General features: G+C 40.5%; 1 protein-coding gene across 1 annotated transcript in view; it reads left to right on the top strand.

Moving 5' to 3' along the window:
* The window catches only part of LOC117379552 (synapsin-3-like), a 181,484-nt gene that overhangs the window by 136,375 nt on the left and 20,395 nt on the right, over nt 1–24,714 (top strand). The window contains 3 exon segments of the mRNA XM_055225586.1: nt 12,547–12,609; nt 23,169–23,311; nt 24,516–24,590. Coding sequence (XP_055081561.1) covers nt 12,547–12,609; nt 23,169–23,311; nt 24,516–24,590 — 281 coding nt within the window.

A 24,714-nucleotide genomic window follows, 5' to 3' on the forward strand; every position in this document is an offset into this window, starting at 1 on the left:
CTGCTTCTGTTTTTCACGTTTTACTACTACTACTACTACTACTACTGTTACTACTACTGTCAACTTTTTATCAGTACTTATTTATCTACTACTAGTACTACAACCACTACTACTTCTATTTTGTTATCAGTACTACTACTACGAATACTATCATCCGCTTTTTACAACTACAACTTCTAGCATCCACTTTTTTACTACTTCTACTACTACTACTACTATTACTACTACTACTTCTACCACTGCTACTCCTACCTCTACTTCTACTTATTTATTTCCAGAACATTTTAAACTGTCAGAAACTTTAATAATTATCGTGATATAATCGTTAATCGCAGTTATTTTCGTTATAATCGTAAAACTAAATTGCGATATCGTCCCAATCTTCCGGCTTCCGTTAGCGTTAGCAACAGTCTTGATTGACAGTGTTGCTAAGCGCCCGCTCCCTGCTAAACTAGCGGTGTGTGGGCAAGAAAAAAGCATTACCCTTAGCAGCCTCGCTCTGGATTGGCTCTTTGGTTGCTATGACACTCGAGGTCGGAATTCCAAGCTCCAAATTAGCCGCTATAACCGCTAGCTAGCGTCGATGAGCTTCATTTGACTGAAGCCGAACTCTACGGGCGACGTCACTCACTTAGCCCACTTCTTTACACGTTTTATGGCGCGAACGCTCGACTGATGATGTTTACGTCGACAGCGGGGGTCACGCTCTACCGGCTGAGCCACTGTCACGCAAAATTTCTACGTAAAAAAAAAATGTAAACGGCTCAAAACGTGACTCAAAACGCGGCGCAAAGACGATGAAATAAAGTCCATAGTTCGCACATTTCTGCTTTTCAAACACGTTAAGTTTCGTTTTTAATAATCGCCTCACACTTCTGTTACATAATTTACTATCGTTGGCGGCTGTTCCCACATGATTCCGATTTTTCCCGCCGGGATGATGTGTCTTGTGTCATGAAAGCGTTTCCTCCACCTACTACCAAAACCATTCCTTTGAACTTAGTCATGAAAAGCTCCGCAGACTTCTACCTCCACCGCCTTTTATTCACTGTCCACTTTTCCTAAACTTCCAAAATCAGGAATCAGGTTGTTTTCCAGACACTCATGGAAATGGAAATTCAGCCGGATAGGAGGTAATAGGATCCAGATGAGCCCAAACTCCACAACAATAATTACGTCGGCCTCATTAGACGAGACGCGGTGTACAGTACGCGCCGCACTGCAGGGCATCTGGTGTATTTGTCAGACCTGTGTCATTCCGATTAATGAGATATCGTCCTGTTTTGCGTCGTTTTCGGTCAGAATTCCGATTGAAAATGTACAAAGTATGGCAAAGAGATCCAAGGAAGTCAGATTTTAAAGGGCCTGTATGACGCTGTTCTCTGATCTTTGTTATAATGTGGTTTCCTCGTCACAAACAGACCTGGAGTTGTTTTTTTTCTCAAACTCAAACTGAAAACGCTCTGTTCCACCTTGTGATGTCATCAAGTGGCGATACAGGAAGTGCTCCACTGGGTTTTCAAACTCCGCACACCTTCATTTCTAGAATCATTTGGATCGTTTCAGCCGCTGGAATTGCCCATTTCTACCGAACTAAAGGTAAAAAAAGGTCGATGTTAACTTGTAAAACTACCACTTGATGACATCACAAGGTGGAACGGAGCGTTTTGAGCTTTGGAGATGTGACTCAAACATGTGTGAATGAAAAAAAAACACAACTCCAGGTCTGTTTTTGAGGAGGAAACAGAGTTAAAACATGACTTAAAGCTCACAAGAGTAAATTTTGCTTAATATAGGACCTTTAAAGTGCATTATGTAACTTTTCCGGTGGGAGGGGCATCGCTTGTTTGTTTCCATGGAGACGTTATCGCTTTTCCTGGAGTGTTTCACAGCAGTACGGCATTAAACCTGGCTATCTTGCACTTAATCAGTTATTCAAATGTGCTCAAGGCAAAGCAGCCACGTCGCCATGGAGACGAGAAGATGGCGGACACTTCACGAGAAAAGTTACGTAATACAGATTTAAGGAATATCTGTTTTTACGCTGTTGCATTGCGCGCCGGGTCACTGGGTCCAACCGTCATGTCGAGAGCGGGATCCGAACCGCCAAACTTCCGACCACTCGACGAACTGAGCCGCTGTCGCCTGAAAAGTCAAAGTAAATCAATAAAATCTCCATGGAAACCAGCGGGGGGCGGGGCTTCCTTCCGCCGTAGAAAAGTTGCACGTTATACTAAAGTCAAACGTAAATATTCCGAAACAACTCTTGACTCTCGTGTTGCTCGGATTCGCCTGGAAACCGTCAGATAAAATCCAACTGTCCCACATTATCCGAACGCCAAAAACAACATATTGAAAGTGAAACCGGCCCATTTTCAAACACCTGCCCGCGATTTCGCTCACGTAACCTCCCGTAATTTGGTCCCGGGTGGAAGAAAAAGTTGTATTTGTTGCCAGATAAAATAAAGATGCATTACTTAACCGTCTCCATCGTGGGTCAAAGGTCGCGCAGTGTAAACAGGCCCGGCCCGTCCGTCTGGCCCGTTCCGACAGACGCTAATTAGACTGATGGGCCAGATACGGGGGTTTTATCAAAGGATTCGTCATTTTTCCAGGAAGAGTTTCAGTTTAATTGGCAAAAAAAAAACAACACAATTTCAGCTACTCCTCCTCGAAACGATAAACACAACGAGTCGTGTACCTGGAAAGAACGTTTTAAAAGACGATAGTTTGATTTAAATGAGAATAGGTTGATTTTATTTTGTTATATTTTCTTCTCTACGTTTTTAATGTGTTTTTTTTGGTGGAGTTTTTTTTTTGTTTAATTAAAGTGAATTCACCAAATGATGTGAGAGAAATCAGGGCTTCAGTGTTTGTGTTTTTCTTCTGGAGTGTTTATAAAGACAAAAGTCAAGTTTTATTTGTTGTTCCGATGTGAAAAATAACCGGGAATCTCATTGGTGAAGGTTGGATGAGAACCATATTGAAGCAACCGCCCATTGGTGCCTTTTATAAACACGAAATAATAATCAGATCTTATGATTTTATGACCTGACTGAATAATTTTATTGACCCTTTTCACAGACTCCTCCAGGGGCACTGCTCCACATTCTAGGGCCCGGGTACAAACTTTCTTGAGGGGCCCCAAATACAAAATCATGTTTATTTATTTTCTTGTTTGTCTCCAAGGAAAAGCAAAATTGGAGACTTTGGAAACACAATCGGAGTTTAATAATGTGGCTTATTAAAAGCGTTTTGCTAAGCGCCCGCTCCCTGCTAAACCAGCGGGAAGGGGCGTCACCGTCATTAGCCTCACTCTGGATTGGCTCTTTGGTTGCTAGTTGGAATTCCTGATATATTAGTCGGAATTCCTGATATACTAGTTGGAATTCCTGATACACTAGTCAGAATTCCTGATATATTAATTGGAATTCCTGATATACTAGTTGAAATTCCTGATATATTCATTGGAATTCCTGATACACTTGTTGGAATTCCTGATATATTAATTGGAATTCCTGATATACTAGTTGGAATTCCTGATATATTAATTGGAATTCCTGATATACTAGCCGGAATACCTGATATATTAGTCGGAATTCCTGATATACTAGTCGGAATTTCTGATACACTAGTCGGAATTCCTGATATATTAATTGGAATTCCTGGTATACTAGTTGGAATTCCTGATATACTAGTCGGAATTCCTGATATATTAATTGGAATTCCTGATGTACTAGTCGGAATTCCTGATATATTAATTGGAATTCCTGATATACTAGTCGGAATACCTGATATAGTAGTCGGAATTCCTGATATACTAGTCAGAATTCTTGATATACTAGTTGGAATTCCTGATATATTAATTGGAATTCCTGATATACTAGTCAGAATTCCCGATACACTAGTCGGAATTACTGATATATTAATTGGAATTCCTGATATACTAGTCAGAATTTCTGATATACTAGTCAGAATTCCTACTCCAAATTCACCCCTGTAACTGCTCTAGCCTCATCCGACTGGAGCTCAACACTATTCCTGACGCCACGCTCCTTTACGTCTTTACTCAGTCTGTGATGTAAATAAAGTTCCTCTGAAGTCTGCGCTCCGAGCCCGTCCCGTCAGTCACATGTTTCTGTCCGCAGCCCCATGTGCGCCGCAGGTTTTGCTTCAGAATTCCTCCACAACTCGAACCAGGCCTTTACTGTAAAAAAAAAAAAGAGGCCTATTTTCAGACGTTCCGGTGAATCTGAGGCGAGTTTCGTTTTGCGTAAAGCGTCACGTGTTTCGCCGCAGTGGGGTCCGGGTCGCAGACTGGCGCTGGGAACAACAGCGTGAGCCGGAGCGGTTGGGGTTTCAGGACTTTTACGGGGCACGTCGGATCGTTTAGTTGTACAATCCCGTTAAGAAAATGGATTACTGTAAACGACACACTGCCCGTAATGTGTTCTGTGTTTGGTTCAGTTTGCCGTAAGTACTTCAAACTGCAAACTACACTGGATTGTATTCCCATGAAAAAACACATTCCACTTTGACCTGCTAGCGGACAAACCGGAGAACTTATTTTACTTCTTACTCGTCTCTTAACCCTCTGGTGCACAGCGGTCACTGCAGTGGACGGCTACTAAAACAACTTTCTCTTTAACGCATTGGTTTATGTGGTGGAGCCTCTACAGTGCTCTCTGCTGCCACACTCCATTGAGATCAATTCAGTGGTCAGTCAGTGTAACTGCAAGTAAATTTTCTTATTCAGGCCTAAACGTTGCATCTAAACAGTGTTGAAATTTCCCCAAAAAATGTTGAAATGTTTTTCAAAGCATAAAAAGAAACATGTGTTTGTATATTTACAATAGAACACAAGTTAATTCATTTTTTCAGGCAGTTCACAATGTCGTTTCATGTCCTGAGAAGAATAAAAACACTTTAGAAAAAAAAAAAAAAATCTTGACCAAGGCATCAGAGGGTTAAATACTTCTGTCAGGTAGGACTTTGCACACGTGACAAATATAATGAACCGGAAGCAGGAAGTAGTTTCACCACCTCAAAACTACACATTTCCAACATTGTTCCAGATGAAAATGATCACCCTTATGGTCTTTTAAATGATTAATAAATAAAGGAAAATGAAATACGAAATGTGCAAAAGAAAATGAAAATTCTCATATCGGTATTCCCAAACGCGACAACAACGCCATCTACTGGTGAAAGAAGTGAACCGGAACAGATATAATCAACCGTCACACTTGGTTTTGCGATTCCCTCATGTTGAGAAGTAAACGTCGGGTTGTTGGCGTGACAGCGGCTCGGTTGGTTGAAGTACAGATACTACAGAAAAAAAAACTCAAGTAAAAGTATCACATGAAAAAAACAACTTAAGTAAAAGTATTTCCCCTCCCTGTCTCTCGGCTGACCTGGGAACGTCTTGGGGTCCCGTTGGAGGAGCTGGAGGACGTGTCTGGGGAGAGGGAAGATGCTGCTAGGAAATGTACTGAAGTAGAAGTAAAAAGTATTCACCTTAGTAAATTACAGAATTTCTCAAATGTAGACTTAAGTGCAGTACTTTTACTTTTACTTTGTGACATTCCACCACTGCTTTGTACTTCTACTTGAGTAAAATGATGAGGAAGTAACTGTCCATTTGCTCAAGTAGAATTTTTACTTTTTTACTTTTGAATAATTCCTTGGACCGTTATTTTGTACCAGAGGTGGAAGAAGTACTCAATTTTGTTACTTAAGTAAAAGTATAGATTCTGGAAGTAAAAGTAAAAGTATCACATGAGAAAACTCTACTTAAGCAAAAGTATTAAAGTTCTTGTTTAAAAATGTGAAGTAAAAGTATTTTGCACATATTTTAAAGTCTATAAAGCTTCAAATTTTGTGATTTTGATAAAGATTTGAGCTGAATTTTGTTTAACAGAAACAATTGACTCTTTTTTTAAACTTTTTTTCTATCTGTTTTTATTTGTATATTTTTGTTTTGCTCAAATTATACTTTTACTTCAGTCCTGTTCAAAAATGTAGTGGAGTAGAAAGTACAGATACTGCTCTCAAATGTAGTGAAGTAGAAGTAAAAAGTATCCACTGTAAAAAGTACTTAAGTAAATTACAGATACCTAAAATGTGTACTTACTTACTTACTTATACGTACAATACTTGAGTAAATTACTATACTTCACTCAAAAAAAACAAACGTTGACCATAATAAATATACTGTTTCACCTGTTCCTACTTAATTATATCATCGTAAAGTTGCACTGTGTAACTTTTCTGGTAGTCGGTCTGTCATTTTTACCTTCTATGTTCCAAAGTATGGCATTAAACATCCACATCTCCATGGAGACGATCACGAAATTCAAGCTAGCCCACGTATTTTATCTGTGTGATTAAATAAACACGTGATGGGTGTATTTGATCGCGGGTTGTGAGGCGGTGTCATCTCCATGGCAACACGAAAAAACGCAAGATAAGACAAGGTTACATGGTGTATCTTTAAATCAACTTCTAAATATATCTTTTGGCTCCACATGCGATAATGAAATGGAAAAAGGTGATGTCATACGAGCGTCCCGTGTGATGCAACCCGCGTCAAACCCAGTCTCCGCGTTACATTACACTGCGTTGCGTTGCATTGTGTTGTGTTGCGTGTACAGGGCGGAGGATGTGTTGTGTCCCCGCGGGTGGAGCGTCAGTGGAGAGGCCTGAGGAGCAGAGTCGGACGAGCGGGTACGGCTCTCGGCTCCCGTCAGCTCGGTGTGAACGTGAAAGCTCCGGCGTCACTACATACTCACTTTTATGAATGAAGGTTTAAACATTTACATCTCTTTTAGGACCTGCTTTAAACATTTACGTCTCTTTTAGGACCTGCTTTAAACATTTACGTCTCTTTTAGGACCTGCTTTAAACATTTACGTCTCTTTAAGGACGTGCTTTAAACATTTACGTCTCTTTAAGGACGTGCTTTAAACATTTACGTCTCTTTAAGGACGTGCTTTAAACATTTACGTCTCTTTTAGGACCTGCTTTAAACATTTACATCTCTTTTAGGATCTACTTTAAACATTTATGTCTCTTTTAGGACCTGCGTACATGTGTTTTCATATTTGCTTTTGTTTCCATGTTTGTTTTTAGCACCTGAGAGTTGTGAAAAGTGCTTATAAACTCATTGTGGTGAGTCGTTAGGATGTTCTCAATGACTTAGCACCACTGCAAACTGTTTAAAATGAACTAGCTCTGTTTTTAAATATATTTTTAAGTGGAGACACACAGGTAAAACTCATTTAAATTTGTTGTTTTTTGGTCAGTTTGGTGTAATCTTTTTAATGTGGAAACAACAAATCTGTCCACTCTGCATTGAAACTTGTTTTAATATTGAATTTAAAGGTTCTATATCACACAAAAGTGACTCTTGTGAGGTTTAAGTCGTGTTTTAACGCTGTTTCCTCCTCAAAAACAGACCTGGAGTTGTGTTTTGTTTCATTCACACACGTTTGAGTCACACTTTATTATTCGTCTGTGCTCTGTTCCACCTTGTGATGTCATGAAGTGGTAGTTTTCAAGTGAACATCTACCTTTTACCTAGTGAAGGTGTGTGGAGTTTAAAAACCTGTATTACCACATGATGACATCACGAGGTGGAACAAAGTGTGTTCCATTTGAGAGAAGAAGAAGAACTCAGCCTGAATCTGCAGGTTTGTTTGTGTTAAACAGACTGAAAAAGATTTTAATGAAATGTACAGAGGATTTTTTTTTTTTACTAATTCCAAGTCTGATTTATTCAAGTTTTCACTCCAAAAAATTAAGCAAATTTTCTACAAGATCTAGTAAATAATATATTGAAAATTCCCTCTCTGTTTTTAATATCTAATACGACTACAAAAACAAGCTTTTTATACATTTATTTTTTTATTATTATTATTTCATTTTTTCCCTTTCTCTTTTGTCTGTCGTTTCTATATTTGTATTATTATTAATATATGTATGCACGTATTCTTTATTGTTAAAACGATCAAAATAAACAGTTAAAAAAAACAAAAACAAGCAAGAAACTTAAACCTGGCTCTTGTTTTAGTTTTGAACGTCTCAAAAATCATAAATTCTGTCTGTTTTTACACATAAAACTCCTTATTTTGAAATGAAAACATCACAACACAAAAACTTGTAACACATTTAGTTCTTACGTTTTTGTGAGTGAACGACAGAAGAAGTTTCCGATTGATTTCTCTCACTAGATTTAATTTTTTTTTTTTTTTTCTAAAACCTGACATATAGTTACCTAGTTCTAACATAATTGTGAAAAAAGTATCATCGGCGTCACTCCAAGATGTTAAAGGCCCATATTACACTCTTTAAAGGGCCCATGTTACACTATTTAAAGGGCCCATGTTACACTATTTAAAGGGCCCATGTTACACTATTTAAAGGGCCCATGTTACACTATTTAAAGGGCCCATATTACACTATTTAAAGGCCCATATTACACTATTTAAAGGCCCATATTACACTATTTAAAGGGCCCATATTACACTATTTAAAGGGCCCATATTACACTATTTAAAGGGCCCATGTTACACTATTTAAAGGGCCCATGTTACACTATTTAAAGGGCCCGTATTACACTATTTAAAGGCCCATATTACACTATTTAAAGGGCCCATATTACACTATTTAAAGGGCCCATGTTACACTATTTAAAGGGCCCATGTTACACTATTTAAAGTCCCCATATTACACTATACAAAAAATACAGGAAGTAGCTCCGAGTTCTAAAATGGCCGCCGAAAATTCCATCAAAATGACAAAAAAAAAAAAAAAAAAAAAAAAAGACCAGTGTGGCAGTTTAAACCTTCATTTAACAAAACAAAGGCGACAAGTTTCGGCCCTTGGATACATTATGGTTGCTATGGGTGACAGCTACAGCCTGCCCTCCACCAGAAAAGTTACACAGTGTAGCTTTACGTCTTTGTTCTTGATAGTTAAAGTGCTCATATTACGCTATTTTCTGATGCTCTAATGTTAATTCCTCGTCACAAACAGACTCGGAGTTGTGTTTTTTTTGTTTCATTCGCACACGTTTAACACGCAAGTTCTTCTCTCAAACTGAAAACGCTCCGTCCCACCTCGTGATGTCATCGTGTGGCGATACAGGAAGTGCTCCGCTGTGTTTTTAAACTCCACACACCTTCATTTCTAGAATCATTTGGATAATTTCAGCCTCTGGAATTTTCGATCTCTACTGAACTAAAGCTAAAAAGTATCTGTTAACTTGTAAAACTACCACTTGATGACATCACAAGGTGGAACGTCGTGTTTTGAGCTTTGGAGATGTAACAGACTGATAATAAAGTGTGACTCAAACATGTGTGAATGAAACAAAACACAACTCCAGGTCTGTTTTTGATGCGTTAACAATAATATAACACGACTTAAACCTCACGAGTCAGATCTGCGTAACTTAGCACCTTTAAAGCAGAAATCCTGACTAAAACGGCGCTAAATATCTTAATAAACACGACGATTCACCCGTTTGTGCGTTGATTTAGTGACCGTGTTCTTGGCTTTTCATCGATTCCCAATATAGCCCTAAAAAAAGCCCCTGTTTCGTGAGAATTATAATATTGCAGAGTGAAATTGAACATCGGCGCACAGTTTGTCTTTGGTTTTAGACTCGTACGTTCCTATAGAGTCACAGCTTGTTTGGATTTAAAAGCTGGAAAAGTCCCTTATTGGATCATCGGCCCATAAACCCTCTCATTGTATTTATCAGGGCGTACATGGGCCGGTTTGAAGTCATCTGTTGACGTTTCTCCTCCTCTGCTCGGCGCTAGCTCACAGTGTAACGCGTGTTTGTGGTCTGCGGGGCTTGACCGTCCCGGCGGACTTTTCCCAGAAGGTTTTGGGTGTTTTTAATCTGCTCCACCTATCGAACCGGGCCGGGGCTGGCGGGACGCTGTGTGCTCGCTGGGCATGAGCGGAGGAAATGGGCTATCCTTTTGGGCGGTTTACAAAGTGTTTTCCAGTTTATTTTCTACGGTCTAATTTTAGTAACACGCTCTGAAACTCCCTCGTTACAGCGGCTGCCATTTTGTTAGTCATAGATCAGTTCCTTATTTGTTGTTGCGCAATATTTTCTGAGACTATCTATTGATTATTCTGTATTTTCCGGACCATAATGCACTTTTTTTTTCATAGTTTGTCCAAAGGTGCGACTTAAACTATTAAAACATATACTTTTATTGTTATTATTATAACTTTGTCTGTTCTTGGTCTCGGATTTTGTCAAATCAATTTCGACTAAAATGTGTCTTATGCTCTGTTGGAGCAGTTGGAGGTCATAGGTCAAATTCAATAGCGACTCCAAAATGGTCTATTGAAACCATAGACTGTTTATATAAATGGATGTAGCTAACCTGCTAGCTGCCGCGTTCCAAATAGGAAGTGATCATGTGCTGCACTTCCGGCTCCATTGATTCTGGCTCCAATTCAGTTTCTATTGAAAAACTGTGTGTCCTCTCTCTGTGACTTCTGTCAGACTCGTCATTTTGGTCTTTAATGTTTGTATTAACCCTCTACATGATCCTAGGGTAAATTTTTGAGTTTATTTTTACTTTTTTTTAATTTAATTTTATTATTATTATTATTATTATTATTGAGTTATTTATTTATTTATTGTTATTTTGAGTTTTTTTTGTTATTTTTATTATATATATATTTTTTGTTTGTTTATTTTTTGATTATTATTATTTTTATTTTTTTATTTTAGTTATTTTGAGTTGTTTGTTATTTTGAGTTTATTTATTTATTTTTTATCTGTGTCCTCTCTCTGTCTCTGCTGCTGTCAGACTCATTTTGTTCTTAAATGTTCATATTAACCCTCGACATGATCCTGGGGTTTTTATTTCACTCTTGTGTCTGTAAATCAAAATATGAACATTAAAAACAGACAAATCCGGTCCTTCTTTCCCTGAGGTCGCTCCTTGTAGCGTTAGCGACAGGTTTGATTGACCTGCTAAACCAGCGGTGCAGGTCGCAACAAAACTGAAACGTTTTACCTCAGAAAAATGGAAAACACTCCAAGGAAAAGCAAAACTGGAGACTTTGGAGCCACAATCGGAATTTAATCATCTGAAAACGGACTTTTACACACACCGTCTCCTGTTTTTAATGTTTTATGTGGACTTAAAGACACACCTGTTCCTGTTTTTAATGTTTCATATGGACTTAAAGACACACCTGTTCCTGTTTTTAATGTTTTATGTGGACTTAAAGACACACCTGTTCCTGTTTTTAATGTTTCATATGGACTTACAGACACACCTGTTCCTGTTTTTAATGTTTCATATGGACTTAAAGACACACCTGTTCCTGTTTTTAATGTTTCATATGGACTTAAAGACACACCTGTTCCTGTTTTTAATGTTTTATGTGGACTTAAAGACACACCTGTTCCTGTTTTTAATGTTTTATGTGGACTTAAAGACACACCTGTTCCTGTTTTTAATGTTTTATGTGGACTTAAAGACACACCTGTTCCTGTTTTTAATGTTTCATATGGACTTACAGACACACCTGTTCCTGTTTTTAATGTTTCATATGGACTTAAAGACACACCTGTTCCTGTTTTTAATGTTTCATATGGACTTACAGACACACCTGTTCCTGTTTTTAATGTTTCATGTGGACTTAAAGACACACCTGTTCCTGTTTTTAATGTTTTATGTGGACTTAAAGACACACCTGTTCCTGTTTTTAATGTTTTATGTGGACTTAAAGACACACCTGTTCCTGTTTTTAATGTTTTATATGGACTTAAAGACACACCTGTTCCTGTTTTTAGTGTTTTATGTGGACTTAAAGACACACCTGTTCCGGTTTTTAATGTTTCATATGGACTTAAAGACACACCTGTTCCTGTTTTTAATGTTTCATGTGGACTTAAAGACACACCTGTTCCTGTTTTTAATGTTTCATATGGACTTAAAGACACACCTATTCCTGTTTTTAATGTTTTATGTGGACTTAAAGACACACCTGTTCCTGTTTTTAATGTTTTATATGGACTTAAAGACACACCTGTTCCTGTTTTTAATGTTTTATGTGGACTTAAAGACACACCTGTTCCTGTTTTTAATGTTTCATATGGACTTAAAGACACACCTGTTCCTGTTTTTAATGTTTTAAATGGACTTAAAGACACACTTGTTCCTGTTTTTAATGTTTTAAATGGACTTGTATACTAGTTTGTTTTTCTGTTTGTATTGTATTTTAAACAGGGCGTCCATGAAAAAATGATTATAAATAAAGACAAAGAAAAGAAAAGAGTGTACTTACCGGTATCGAACAGTATCGAACAGTATCGGCGAGTACACTAAACCCAAGTATCAGTATCAAATCAGATCTAAAAAAAATAAAAACAACACTTGACTTTGTGGTTTTTGACTCGGTTGTGTATTCTTGTCTCTCTTGGTGGTGATGTGGTCGGGGTCGTACCATGTTTAACACTGATCTTTTCTTCTTCTTCTTCTTCCTCTTCTTCTTCTGCTGCAGGTCCCGGGCGGCTCGTACCCCGTCGTGGTCAAGATGGGACACGCACACGCTGGAATGGGCAAAGTGAGTTCAGAAAAAGATTCAGATAAAAGAAAATCATCATTAAAAACAGAAAAAAGTCCCCAGTTTGTTTCGTACATCGCTCATAAAGTATAGCTACTCTTCTTCTGACCGTACGCTTAAACTTTAGACCCGTATTTCTATAGTTTACTCTCGTTTGGGCTCAATAAAACACAGAAAAGTTAATGTTTTATTCGTAGATTTCAGTTTCCGTCAGTCGTCCAGGTCTGATTCATAGAAAAAAACAGTCTTGGCTAGGTCTGTTGTTCTCTTTGTTCTCTTTGTTCGCTTTGGGTCTGATCCATTCTAAGCCAGTGCTCATCGTGACAACTCATCGTTCATCTTTTCTTATTTTTCTTTTTTTCTTTTTTTATTTTAGAAGCGATTAGCTCAGTCGGTGTTAATCCTCTGATCCAAAAGGTTGCTGGTTCAAACCTCACTCAGTCGTAGAGCCATCAGGTTCTACAGGTTTGTGGGTCAATCCTAACCTCCCTGTTGTTATGTCCTTGGGCGAAACACTTTACCCACATGTCCCTAGTGTCTGTGTACACTGGCGTATGAATAAGTGAGTGTTTTCTTGATGTAAAGCGCTTTTAAGTGACTTTAACGTGGAAAAAACGCTGTATAAAAACATGCTCGTGTGTGTGACCGTTTGAAACTTACAGGAGACAATCAGAAGTTTCACTAAAATACAATAAAATATCATAGTTTCCTCACGTCTCATGCATGACTTCCTGTTAGACCCAGCTTTGTGTAGGCTTTCCCATAAGTCTCAGCGGGGGGAGGGGGGTGGAGGTATCAGCAGGTCGTTGTAGAGCGTGACCCGGTTTGACCCTTTAGGAGCTCGCGGGACGTCGAGAAGCGGCGCGCACGTCTGCAGAGCTGCCGTGTTTGTGTACGCCACAAACCTGCCATTTTCCAGTCAATGAACTTCACATGTGACGCACTCAAACCGCAGCGATTCGCCCACATACGTTTTGAAATATGGTAAAAGTGTTTAAGACGGATGGTTTCGCTGAGACGTTTGCCCCGTTTACGAGAAGATTGATGGTTTACAGACTGTTATTGGATCCTCGGGTAAGTATCAATGAATTTCGCACGAGACGGATTCAAACCGCAGGAATTTAGCAATAAGTTGAGTTGGTGAGACGTCACGGCGGCGTAGAATCCTTATAGTTTAGCGTTTAGTTGGTCGCACGGGTCACAACAGCGCCCCCAACTGAGCTGTTAGCGTCACTACTTCCTGTCCAGCTTTATCTCGATGAGGTTTTTTTGCAGATTCATGCTAAAATTAATAAATATTTAAAGACGAAGCAGCGGACACGGAGCTGCGGGAACAACAGCACGTTAAACACAACAGAAATAAAATAAATACTTCACCAGAGGAGGCGTCTGCGTCTAGAAAGAGGCATGTTTGTGTCTGTACTGTTGGATACACTGTGTTTGGTTTTCACGAGCAGGAAACTGACCGTCTTCCTCCTTTTGTACAATTTTCAAGACAGCTCACAATTCTTTACTAACTGTGGTGTAAAAACAAACAGAAATAAATGTACTTCAGTAAAAAAAAATTGCGTATTCATGGGTTCCAGGATGGTGAAAATGTAGGACTGTTGCGAAATCCGAATATCGACGCTAGCTGGTCCGTGAACGTGTGAACTTCAAATGACAACGTCCCCGTGTGCATCATAAACACAGATATAATAGAAAAAAAATACAATATCTCTCGTTTTCAAATGCGAGAATCATTCAAAAAACGATGGGAATTGGCACGTTTGGCTGTTTGAACTGCAGTGTCTTGCTCATCATCGGTGCGTCACAGGTTTTATGAGCTCACGGCTTAAATACAGACACTCATTCAGTAACATCTGTCACACTCGACTGTGAAAACACAACACGCTCAGTCAGACTCGGGATTCAGTTTGTGACATAATCGGACTCAGTGTGAAACCAGCTAAAAAACAGCCAAGAATGAACCAACCAGGGCAGAAATCGCCTTAATTTAACCGACTTTAAGTGTCTGATGATGTTTTTTAAATGTCTCCATGGGTTGGCTCCTCCCCATCTCTCTGAGCTTCTTCTTCTTCTTCTTCTTCTTCTTCTTAGAACTTTGAGACCAGATGATTTTGGATGTTCTAAGGTCCTGGCTAAAAACTCAAATGGACCAGGCTTTTTGCTGTAGCTGGTCCCAGACTCTGGAACGGTCTTTCTCTGCGTTAGAACAGCCCGATCTTTAAATACGTTTAACCCTTGTGTCGTCCTGGGGTAATTTATGACCCCAAAAAATAACTCACTCACAGCAGAACTTGGGGATTTCTTTATTAAATAGGCTGAAAATTGGGCCACTTGAAAAAAATGTTGATTGTGTCTGAAAAACAAGTTACGTTAAAGTTCAATTTGTTTCTCTTATAACTCAGATCAACTTAATTTCCACCTCTGCACTTGACAAACACAGGACAGTGATGGAAATGAAGAGTTGCAGGAGATTTTGACGTCCTAAAATGCACAATCTTTAATAAAATACAGCCTACTAACCAAAATTAAATAAATAAATAAATAAATACATTTGGTATCAGTACATTAGTCTGAAATCAGATTGAAAATAAGATCCAAATTATAAATATATATAATTTTTAAAAAAATACCGTAAGTTTGGGACTACAGAGCGCACCTGAATTTAAGCCGCACCAGCTAAATTTGAAAAGAAAATCAGTCTTGTCCATATATAAGCCGCACCTGAATATAAGCTGCAGGTTTTCATATTGTAACGTGAGATATTTACACAGAAAGACGGTGCACGGACACGCTTTTTTTAAACTGTGCCTGAAAATTGGCACCAACATGACAACAACACGAGATGAACACACCTGCAGGTTTAGGAAATAAAGCTGCACCAACACAGGCCTCTGCTTTTATTTCCTTTTGTCGTCTTTTTACATCGACCGAGTTGGATTCATTGATGTCGAGCTCACGTGCAGTGGCTCTATTTAGACCTGGTTTAGTCCTGGTTTAGACCTGGTTTAGTCCTGGTTTAGACCTGGTTTAGTCCTGGTTTAGACCTGGTTTAGTCCTGGTTTAGTCCTGGTTTAGTCCTGGTTTAGTCCTGGTTTTGTCCTGGTTTAGACCTGGTTTAGTCCTGGTTTCGTCCTGGTTTCGTCCTGGTTTAGACCTGGTTTAGACCTGGTTTAGACCTGGGTTAGTCCTGGTTTAGACCTGGTTTAGTCTTGGTTTAGACCTGGTTTAGTCTTGGTTTACTCCTGGATTAGTCCTGGTTTAGACCTGGTTTAGACCTGGTTTAGACCTGGTTTAGTCTTGGTTTAGACCTGGTTTAGACCTGGTTTAGTCCTGGTTTAGTCCTGGTTTAGACCTGGTTTAGTCCTGGTTTAGTCCTGGTTTTGTCCTGGTTTAGACCTGGTTTAGTCCTGGTTTCGTCCTGGTTTCGTCCTGGTTTAGACCTGGTTTAGACCTGGTTTAGACCTGGTTTAGACCTGGGTTAGTCCTGGTTTAGACCTGGTTTAGTCTTGGTTTAGACCTGGTTTAGTCTTGGTTTAGACCTGGTTTAGTCTTGGTTTCGTCCTGGTTTCGTCCTGGTTTAGACCTGGTTTAGACCTGGTTTAGACCTGGGTTAGTCCTGGTTTAGACCTGGTTTAGACCTGGTTTAGTCCTGGTTTCGTCCTGGTTTCGTCCTGGTTTAGACCTGGTTTAGACCTAGGTTAGTCCTGGTTTTGTCCTGGTTTAGACCTGGTTTAGTCCTGGTTTCGTCCTGGTTTCGTCCTGGTTTAGACCTGGTTTAGACCTGGTTTAGACCTGGGTTAGTCCTGGTTTAGACCTGGTTTAGTCTTGGTTTAGACCTGGTTTAGTCTTGGTTTACTCCTGGATTAGTCCTGGTTTAGACCTGGTTTAGACCTGGTTTAGACCTGGTTTAGTCTTGGTTTAGACCTGGTTTAGACCTGGTTTAGTCCTGGTTTAGTCCTGGTTTAGACCTGGTTTAGTCCTGGTTTAGTCCTGGTTTTGTCCTGGTTTAGACCTGGTTTAGTCCTGGTTTCGTCCTGGTTTCGTCCTGGTTTAGACCTGGTTTAGACCTGGTTTAGACCTGGTTTAGACCTGGGTTAGTCCTGGTTTAGACCTGGTTTAGTCTTGGTTTAGACCTGGTTTAGTCTTGGTTTACTCCTGGATTAGTCCTGGTTTAGACCTGGTTTAGACCTGGTTTAGACCTGGTTTAGTCCTGGTTTAGACCTGGTTTAGTCTTGGTTTCGTCCTGGTTTCGTCCTGGTTTCGTCCTGGTTTCGTCCTGGTTTAGACCTGGTTTAGACCTGGTTTAGACCTGGTTTAGTCCTGGTTTAGACCTGGTTTAGTCTTGGTTTAGACCTGGTTTACTCCTGGTTTAGACCTAGTTTAGTTCTGGTTTAGTCCTGGTTTAGTCCTGGTTTCGTCCTGGTTTCGTCCTGGTTTAGACCTGGTTTACTCCTGGTTTAGACCTAGTTTAGTTCTGGTTTAGTCCTGGTTTAGTCCTGGTTTAGACCTGGTTTAGTCCTGGTTTAGACCTGGTTTAGACCTGGTTTAGACCTGGTTTAGACCTGGTTTAGACCTGGTTTAGTCCTGGTTTAGACCTGGTTTAGACCTGGTTTAGTCCTGGTTTAGACCTGGTTTAGACCTGGTTTAGTCCTGGTTTAGACCTGGTTTAGACCTGGTTTAGACCTGGTTTAGTCCTGGTTTAGACCTGGTTTAGACCTGGTTTAGACCTGGTTTAGACCTGGTTTAGTCCTGGTTTAGACCTGGTTTAGACCTGTTTTAGACCTGGTTTAGTCCTGGTTTAGACCTGGTTTAGACCTGGTTTAGACCTGGTTTAGACCTGGTTTAGTCCTGGTTTAGACCTGGTTTAGTCCTGGTTTAGTCCTGGTTTAGTCCTGGTTTAGACCTGGTTTACTCCTGGTTTCGTCCTGGTTTAGACCTGGTTTAGACCTGGTTTAGTCCTGGTTTAGACCTGGTTTACTCCTGGTTTCGTCCTGGTTTAGACCTGGTTTAGACCTGGTTTAGACCTGGTTTAGACCTGGTTTACTCCTGGTTTTGTCCTGGTTTAGACCTGGTTTACTCTTGGTTTAGACCTGGTTTAGTCCTGGTTTAGACCTGGTTTAGTCCTGGTTTAGACCTGGTTTAGACCTGGTTTAGTCCTGGTTTCGTCCTGTCTTCGACCTTGTTTATCCCTCCTCTTCCCACCTCTATCAGTTTAAATTTCCAAGGTGTCCGTCGTTTCGAGCGAATGCGTCTAAACGATATGGCCCCTCGTCCTCTCAGCCCGTCCCTGAGTCACGCCGAAGTCCCATTTTCCGCAGTAATGAGTCCGTTTCAGCCCTGACTTCAGCTCGTGTTTACCCTGTCGCTGTAATAGTTTCATCTCCCTTCAAAGTCATATCTGTGTTTATCCAGCCACGCTCCACATCAAAGCCACCCACCCATCTGTAAACGCACTTTTATTGGCCCGCGCTCGCTCATTTAGGCTCCGTATTTACACTGGATTGTGTCATTTTTAAAGACACATTTGGGTTTCTTTGTTCCACCCAGTTTGTAATTCATTTAGTTCAATTGGTTTGTCTTCAAAACTGCAGACCTCACAAGACTTTCCCCCCAAAAAAACCTCAGTAAATGGCATCGGCTCATTGTCACATCATGAAATTAAACGTGAGGCTTTCAGAATGACACGTTTCTAAATGTGTGCGCACTGTGGGACTGGGTTTGGTTCTGTTGTTAAGTGTCGCACATTTACCAACTGTTCTGTGGTTTATTTTTGTACGATGCATATTTTTGTGCATTCACAGCAAGGTAAAACGTTTATCTCGGGGGTTACGTTCTAAAAATAACCCACAATAAGTGAAATCGGTGAAGTATCAGCTTTATTTTTGACGTTATTCTCTATGTTTTTGTCTGTAAAACCCCTCACCACACACTTTATACACTTTTCTCACACGGGCGTTAACATTTTCTCACATTTCTCTCTCGTTTAAACTCTCTCAAAGTTCAAACCTTCGTAGGCGTCTTTGTCGGTGCAGAACGTTTCGTCGACATTGTGGGTTTTGTCGGGGAGAAAACAAATTGCAAACGTACAGCACTTCAGAGTCACACTGAGATCCAACGTTTATGTAAATTTGTCTGAACACATTCTGTACTGGACAGGAGACACGGCACGGAGGAGACTGATGGACAATGGTCTACAGTCCAACAGCCAATCAGGACGCACGACACAATGGTCTACAGTCCAACAGCCAATCAGGACGCACGACACAATGGTCTACAGTCCAACAGCCAATCAGGACACAGGACACAATGCGCGAAACAGCGAGACCGCGAAAGGTGAACCGCGATATAGCGACGGACGACTGTAATTTAATTAAACAGACCCATGTTATTGTTGTTTCTTCTCATTGACTCTCTCGAAGTGATTCATGTTTTAGTTTAATCTTTAGTTGTTTATTTTCAAGATGCCATTTTGTCGCTCAATCCAGGTTTTCACCTCCACCTGTGACCTACGCACTCTGCTCTCCAGTTTAATTTTTTAAATCGGTGATACTCTTAGGATTCGGCAGCATCGCGTCGTCATTTTGGTACAAATTTTCAAAAAATCCGCTTCACTCACTCGTTAGTGTGATGCGCAGCCGTCTATAGGGGGCACCAACAATTCCTTCTTTAATGGTCAAACTCACGCGCAGTGGCTCTATTTCCTTCTTTAATGATCAAACTTATGCGCAGTGGCTCTATTTCCTCCTTTAATGGTCAAACTTACGCGCAGTGGCTCTATTTCCTTCTTTAATGATCAAACTTATGCGCAGTGGCTCTATTTCCTCCTTTAATGGTCAAACTTACGCGCAGTGGCTCTATTTCCTTCTTTATCTTAAAAACTGCATCATATCCATTTCTTTGTGCGTTTTCCATGATGCGCAAAATGACCGTTCAAAATCAAAACTAGCGGATTCTTCAGAGCATAATCTTTCCCCACGTCTGTCTCACTTTTACGTTCACAGCCAGAGAGCGCCCCCCGGTGTCCGTTATCAGTAAAATTCTATAAATAAGCCGCACTGTTGTATCGGCCGCGGGGTTCAAAGCGTGGGGGGAAAAGTCGCGGCTTATAGTCCGAAATTTACGGTACTTTACACACACCAATGCGCAGAGACACTGGGGTGAGGTGAGTTAAGTGTCTTGCCCGAGGACACAAAGACAGCGTTCATGTGTAGGAGCTGGAATCGCACCGCCGACCTTCTGACGCTCTACCAACCGAGCCACTCTTAATAATAATCAACATTTAAAGGCCAGCGCTGGACTTTGCCTTTTACTTCATTCAGCGTATTCATATTTTAAATGCATTTTCCTGGGTGAGAACCATCTGGAAGCAATTGCGAGGGACAGGCAGTTTAAATCAATCCAAGATGTTGAGAACCATATGGAAACATCCCATTTACAGTGTGTTGTTTTTCACGGTTGAACATCAGAGTGAGCGAAGGAGCTGATGTTGTGATGTGAGAAGTGAACCAGCTCTTTAACAACATGAACAGGTGACACGGGGTCAATCCCACAATCCTCTGCTGTCGAACTAGCCTTTAGCATTAGCATGTTGTTTATATCGGTCTACAGTGGTCCCTCGTTCATCGCGCGGGGGTCACGTTCTCAAAATAACCCGCAATAGGCGAAATCCGTGATGTATCGTTTTTATTTTTTCCATTATTCTCTATGTTTTTGTCTGTAAAACCCCTCACCACACACTTTATACACTTTTCTCACACGGGCGTTAACATTTTCTCACATTTCTCTCGTGTTTAAACTCTCTCAAAGTTCAAACCTTCGTCAATTAATGCAACACTGGATGGAAGTAAATCTTGTGACGTTGCAGAAGCGAAATCGAAACGTCACAGCGAATGTGCGACGTGATCAAAGCTAAAGACGGAACAACAAAATATTAGCGTGTGTGAGGTTTTTTGTTTTTTTTTGGTGGCAACTTTTTTTTGGCCAGGCAGTGTGCACGAGTTCATTCAGCTGGAACCCTCTGAGGTCGGAACTCAGAAGTGGAAAAAATCCTAGTTACCTGTTGCAGTTTAAGAGGGCGGGGCTTAAATCAGGTGTAGGGATTTAAACATATTTCTAAATTCTATATTTAGCTCTGGAAAGAAAATTACAGTTGTCCCATCGTGGTTCACCTTTCACAGATTGTTTTTTTTGTTTTTGTTTTTTGCGCAATTTTGCATGCTATTTTCCAGTGTATGAACGTGTATTGTGTCGTGCGTCCTGATTGGCTGTTGGACTGTAGACCATTGTCCATCAGTCTCCTCCGTGCCGTGTCTCCTGTCCAGTACAGAATGTGTTCAGACAAATTTACATAAACGTTGGATCTCAGTGTGACTCTGAAGTGCTGTACGTTTGCGATTTGTTTTCCCCCCGACAAAACCCACAATGTCGATGAAACGTTCTGCACCGACAAAGACGCCGACGAAGGTTTGAACTTTGAGAGAGTTTAAACGAGAGAGAAATGTGAGAAAATGTTAACGCCTGTGTGAGAAAAGTGTATAAAGTGTGTGGTGAGGGGTTTTACAGACAAAAACATAGAGAATAATGTAAAAAATAAAGCTGATACTTCGCAGATTTCGCCTATTTCGGGTTATTTTTAGAACGTGACCCCCGCGATAAACGAGGGACCACTGTACTTATTTTATTTATTTATTTAAAACAAGGACAACAGCGTCAGATTTAGCAACAAACTTCTTTCTACGTGCAGTCCTCGAGCAAATACACAACCCAATTTGTCATCCATCCATCCACTTTCTTCCGCTTATCCGGGGCAGCAGTCCAAGCAGGGACTCCCAGACTTCCCTCACCCCAGACGCATCCTCCAGCTCCTCCAGCGGGACATGCTCCGGGTCTTCTCTACATCTACATTTGCGTAATACTCGTTTAAACGTTCAAAAGGACTCAAAACTGCAGAATCAGTCTCTCGGTCGTGTCAGTTTCGATGTTTTCCCAGCACTTAGAGCCGTGTAATGACCCAGATCCCGTCTCCGGTCGTTTAACGTGGGGGATAGTGACGGCTGATAAACCGTCACGGGCAGCACATATAGACGAATGGGCCTGTCTCCAGATCTGTTTCCCATGTTCTGTCAGCGCACACCCCATCGCTCCTTCGCTACTATCTCCCTGTAACGAGCGCTCGGAGCTGGAGGAGGCTATTTCAGTCCATGAAGTCATAAAAAAATACTTCTACGTGTGAGAAAATGTGTTTTAAGAACCAACGGCGTCCGGTTATATGTGATTATCAAACTGCGCGAGGTCTGTCTGCGGTAAAAAGACTCAAGTTTGTGGTTCTGTAATGGCGGACGATCCTAAACATGTAGGAAAGTTGAAGATGGTTCACATGTTTTTTATGAATGGCAGTATTTTAATTATGCAGTATTTATAAATGGCGTTTACCGAGACTCTGTGGATCACGATCACATCAGTCACACTTTTAAAAAACAAATCTCTGCGTATAGTTTCACTTCTAAATACTTTATTACTAGGCCTTAAAGCGACAGAATGTAACTTTTTAACCCCAAAATAGACTAAAATAAACGCATGTGTTTGGGTTTTTGTTTCATTTTGGTTGGGTTTATCGCACTAAAAAGAAGGAAAAACGTGCGTCCTTACTGTGAGCGGGCTTGCATCTCCACAAACCTGGCTCGTCCTGCTTCTTTCCATGGAAATATTGCACCTCGGGCTATAATTTTGAGGGATATTGAACATTTTGGTGGATCGAGTATCAGCTTCCAAGATATCAGTTCAGCCGATATCACATTTTGGTCGATTCTGTAATGACTTTAAATAATACATTTCATTTTTATCTTATCCTGTTTGAATCTTAAGAAAATTAATTATAGTTTGATTCGCTGCCCTGGTATCGGTTAGTATCGAGCATCGGCAGACAAAACAAATGTAATTTTTTACTTTTTTAACTTGTTAATTATGTGTTTCCTGATAAAATAACATAATTTACCCTGTCGAGGGCCACATAAAATGATGTTGAGGACCACATTTTGCCCGCGGACCTTGACTTTGACATGTGTTTTCGAAGAATATTTAGGCTGCCTCAAACATACAAGACCTGTATCCAATAAAACTTGATGTATTATAGTATTTTCAGTGTAATTATAGTAGTATGGGCTCTTGGGGGCCCTCTGGTGGCCTCGGGGGCCCCAAGCAGCTGCTCAGTCTGATTATAGGCTGGACTGGCCCTGGTTGCACATAAACACTGAACATTTCACACAAACCAACTGACTTTATACTATGTTTTATCATCAAAATGTTTCCCAAAGTCTTTATCGAAAGGAACAAAAAAAAAAAAGCACGGTTTAGCTGCGTTTATGGAAAAGTGGGCGGGGCTGAAGAAGGTCAATACTCCAGTGCACCCACCGACACTTAAAAAAAACACGCTTGTACGAGGTGAGGCCGTAAAAACGCTCCTCTGGGCCTGTTTCCATCCAGGCTCCGTTAGGTGTCAGGTCCCACGGCTCTGCTCGTTATTCCTCTAACGTGACGTGTTTTGGGCTCAGATCAAAGTGGAGAACCAGCAGGACTTCCAAGACATCACCAGCGTCGTGGCTTTGGCCGGGACGTACGCCACCTCCGAGCCTTTTGTCCAGTCCAAGTACGACATCCGCATTCAGAAGATCGGGAACAACTACAAGGCGTACATGTGAGTCTGTGCTGTTTGGGGTTTGGTTTTGTTTGTAGCGTAACGTGGACATACCGTAGTTATACCTTTTTTTTTAAATAATGCTTCCAAAGTCCTGGGGGCGGAGTCAGAATAAATGCATCTATATTTTTAACCATTGAAAAACATAAGGAAATACCTGTATATCTTCTATTAAAACCCCTTTTCATTAAATTACTTTGGATTTACCTGGATTTACACCTGTTTTTGCTAATTTACCACCGCATTACAAATAGGAAGTGAGCATTTGCGCGCTTCCGGCTTCATCAACTCTGGCTCCAATTCACTTTCTATTGAAAAACTGGACTTTTTCTGTACCTGCTGCTCTCAGACTCGTCATTTTGGTCTTAAATGTTCGTATTAACCCTCTACGTGATCCTGGAGTTTTTATTTCACTACTGTGTCTGTAAATCAAGATCTGAACATTAATAACAGACAAATGAGACGCCTTCTTTCCCAGAGGTCACTCCCGCTAGCGTTAGCAACAGGTTTGATTGACAGCGTTGCTAAGCGCTCGTTCCCTGTTAAACCAGCGGTGCGGGTGTGAAGGGGCGTTACCTTCCACAGCCTCGCTTTGGATTGGCTCTTTGGTTGCTATGATACTTGCGGTCAGAATTCCAAACATGGAAATTAGCTCCAAATTAGCCGCTATAACTGCTAGCCTCGATGAGCTTCATTTGACTGGAGCCGAACGCTGTGGTCTATGGCAGGGGGGTCAAACACATCAGTAAAATGGTCGCTCTCAAAGGGCCAGATGTAATGTAAAATAAATGTAGCTCCTTTTTTGTTTTTATTTGTTCAATAACTGTTACTGTATTTATTACTTATTCAAATTACAAATATTGCTTATGCATTTCCATTGATGTAAAAAACATGGCTGTATAACTGAATATCCCCTGATAAAACGACATTTTAAGACAGTCGTACCTTTAAATTTTACCTTGTCGGGCCACATATAATGACGTGGAGGGCCACATTTGGCTCGTGGGCCTTGAGTTTGACACATGTGGTCTATGGGATCAACGTGCATGTTATGAAACTCTACCAGCTGAGCCACCTCACAGGTTATAGACATTAATACTAGACTAACACCGGTGTGAAAGGGCAGAGGTCATGTGAATGTGGTTGTCTTATTTTTGAGCTCTTGTTAATTCATTTCTTGTTATGTTTTATGTTCGATTTAAAGGAGAACTTCCATCTCCGGGAACTGGAAAGCCAACACGGGGTCGGCCATGTTGGAGCAGATCGCCATGACTGACAGGTGAGCTGACTCGAAGAGAAAGTATCGATGTTTTAGTATGCGCCAGGAACTTTAGAGCCCTCAAAACACGCAAAAAAAACCTCCAGCTAATGACGAAAAAAACCTACGGGGACATTAAAGTGAA

The sequence above is a fragment of the Periophthalmus magnuspinnatus genome, chromosome 12 (genome assembly GCF_009829125.3).
Source record: "Periophthalmus magnuspinnatus isolate fPerMag1 chromosome 12, fPerMag1.2.pri, whole genome shotgun sequence".
Classification (NCBI taxonomy): Eukaryota; Metazoa; Chordata; class Actinopteri; order Gobiiformes; family Gobiidae; genus Periophthalmus; species Periophthalmus magnuspinnatus.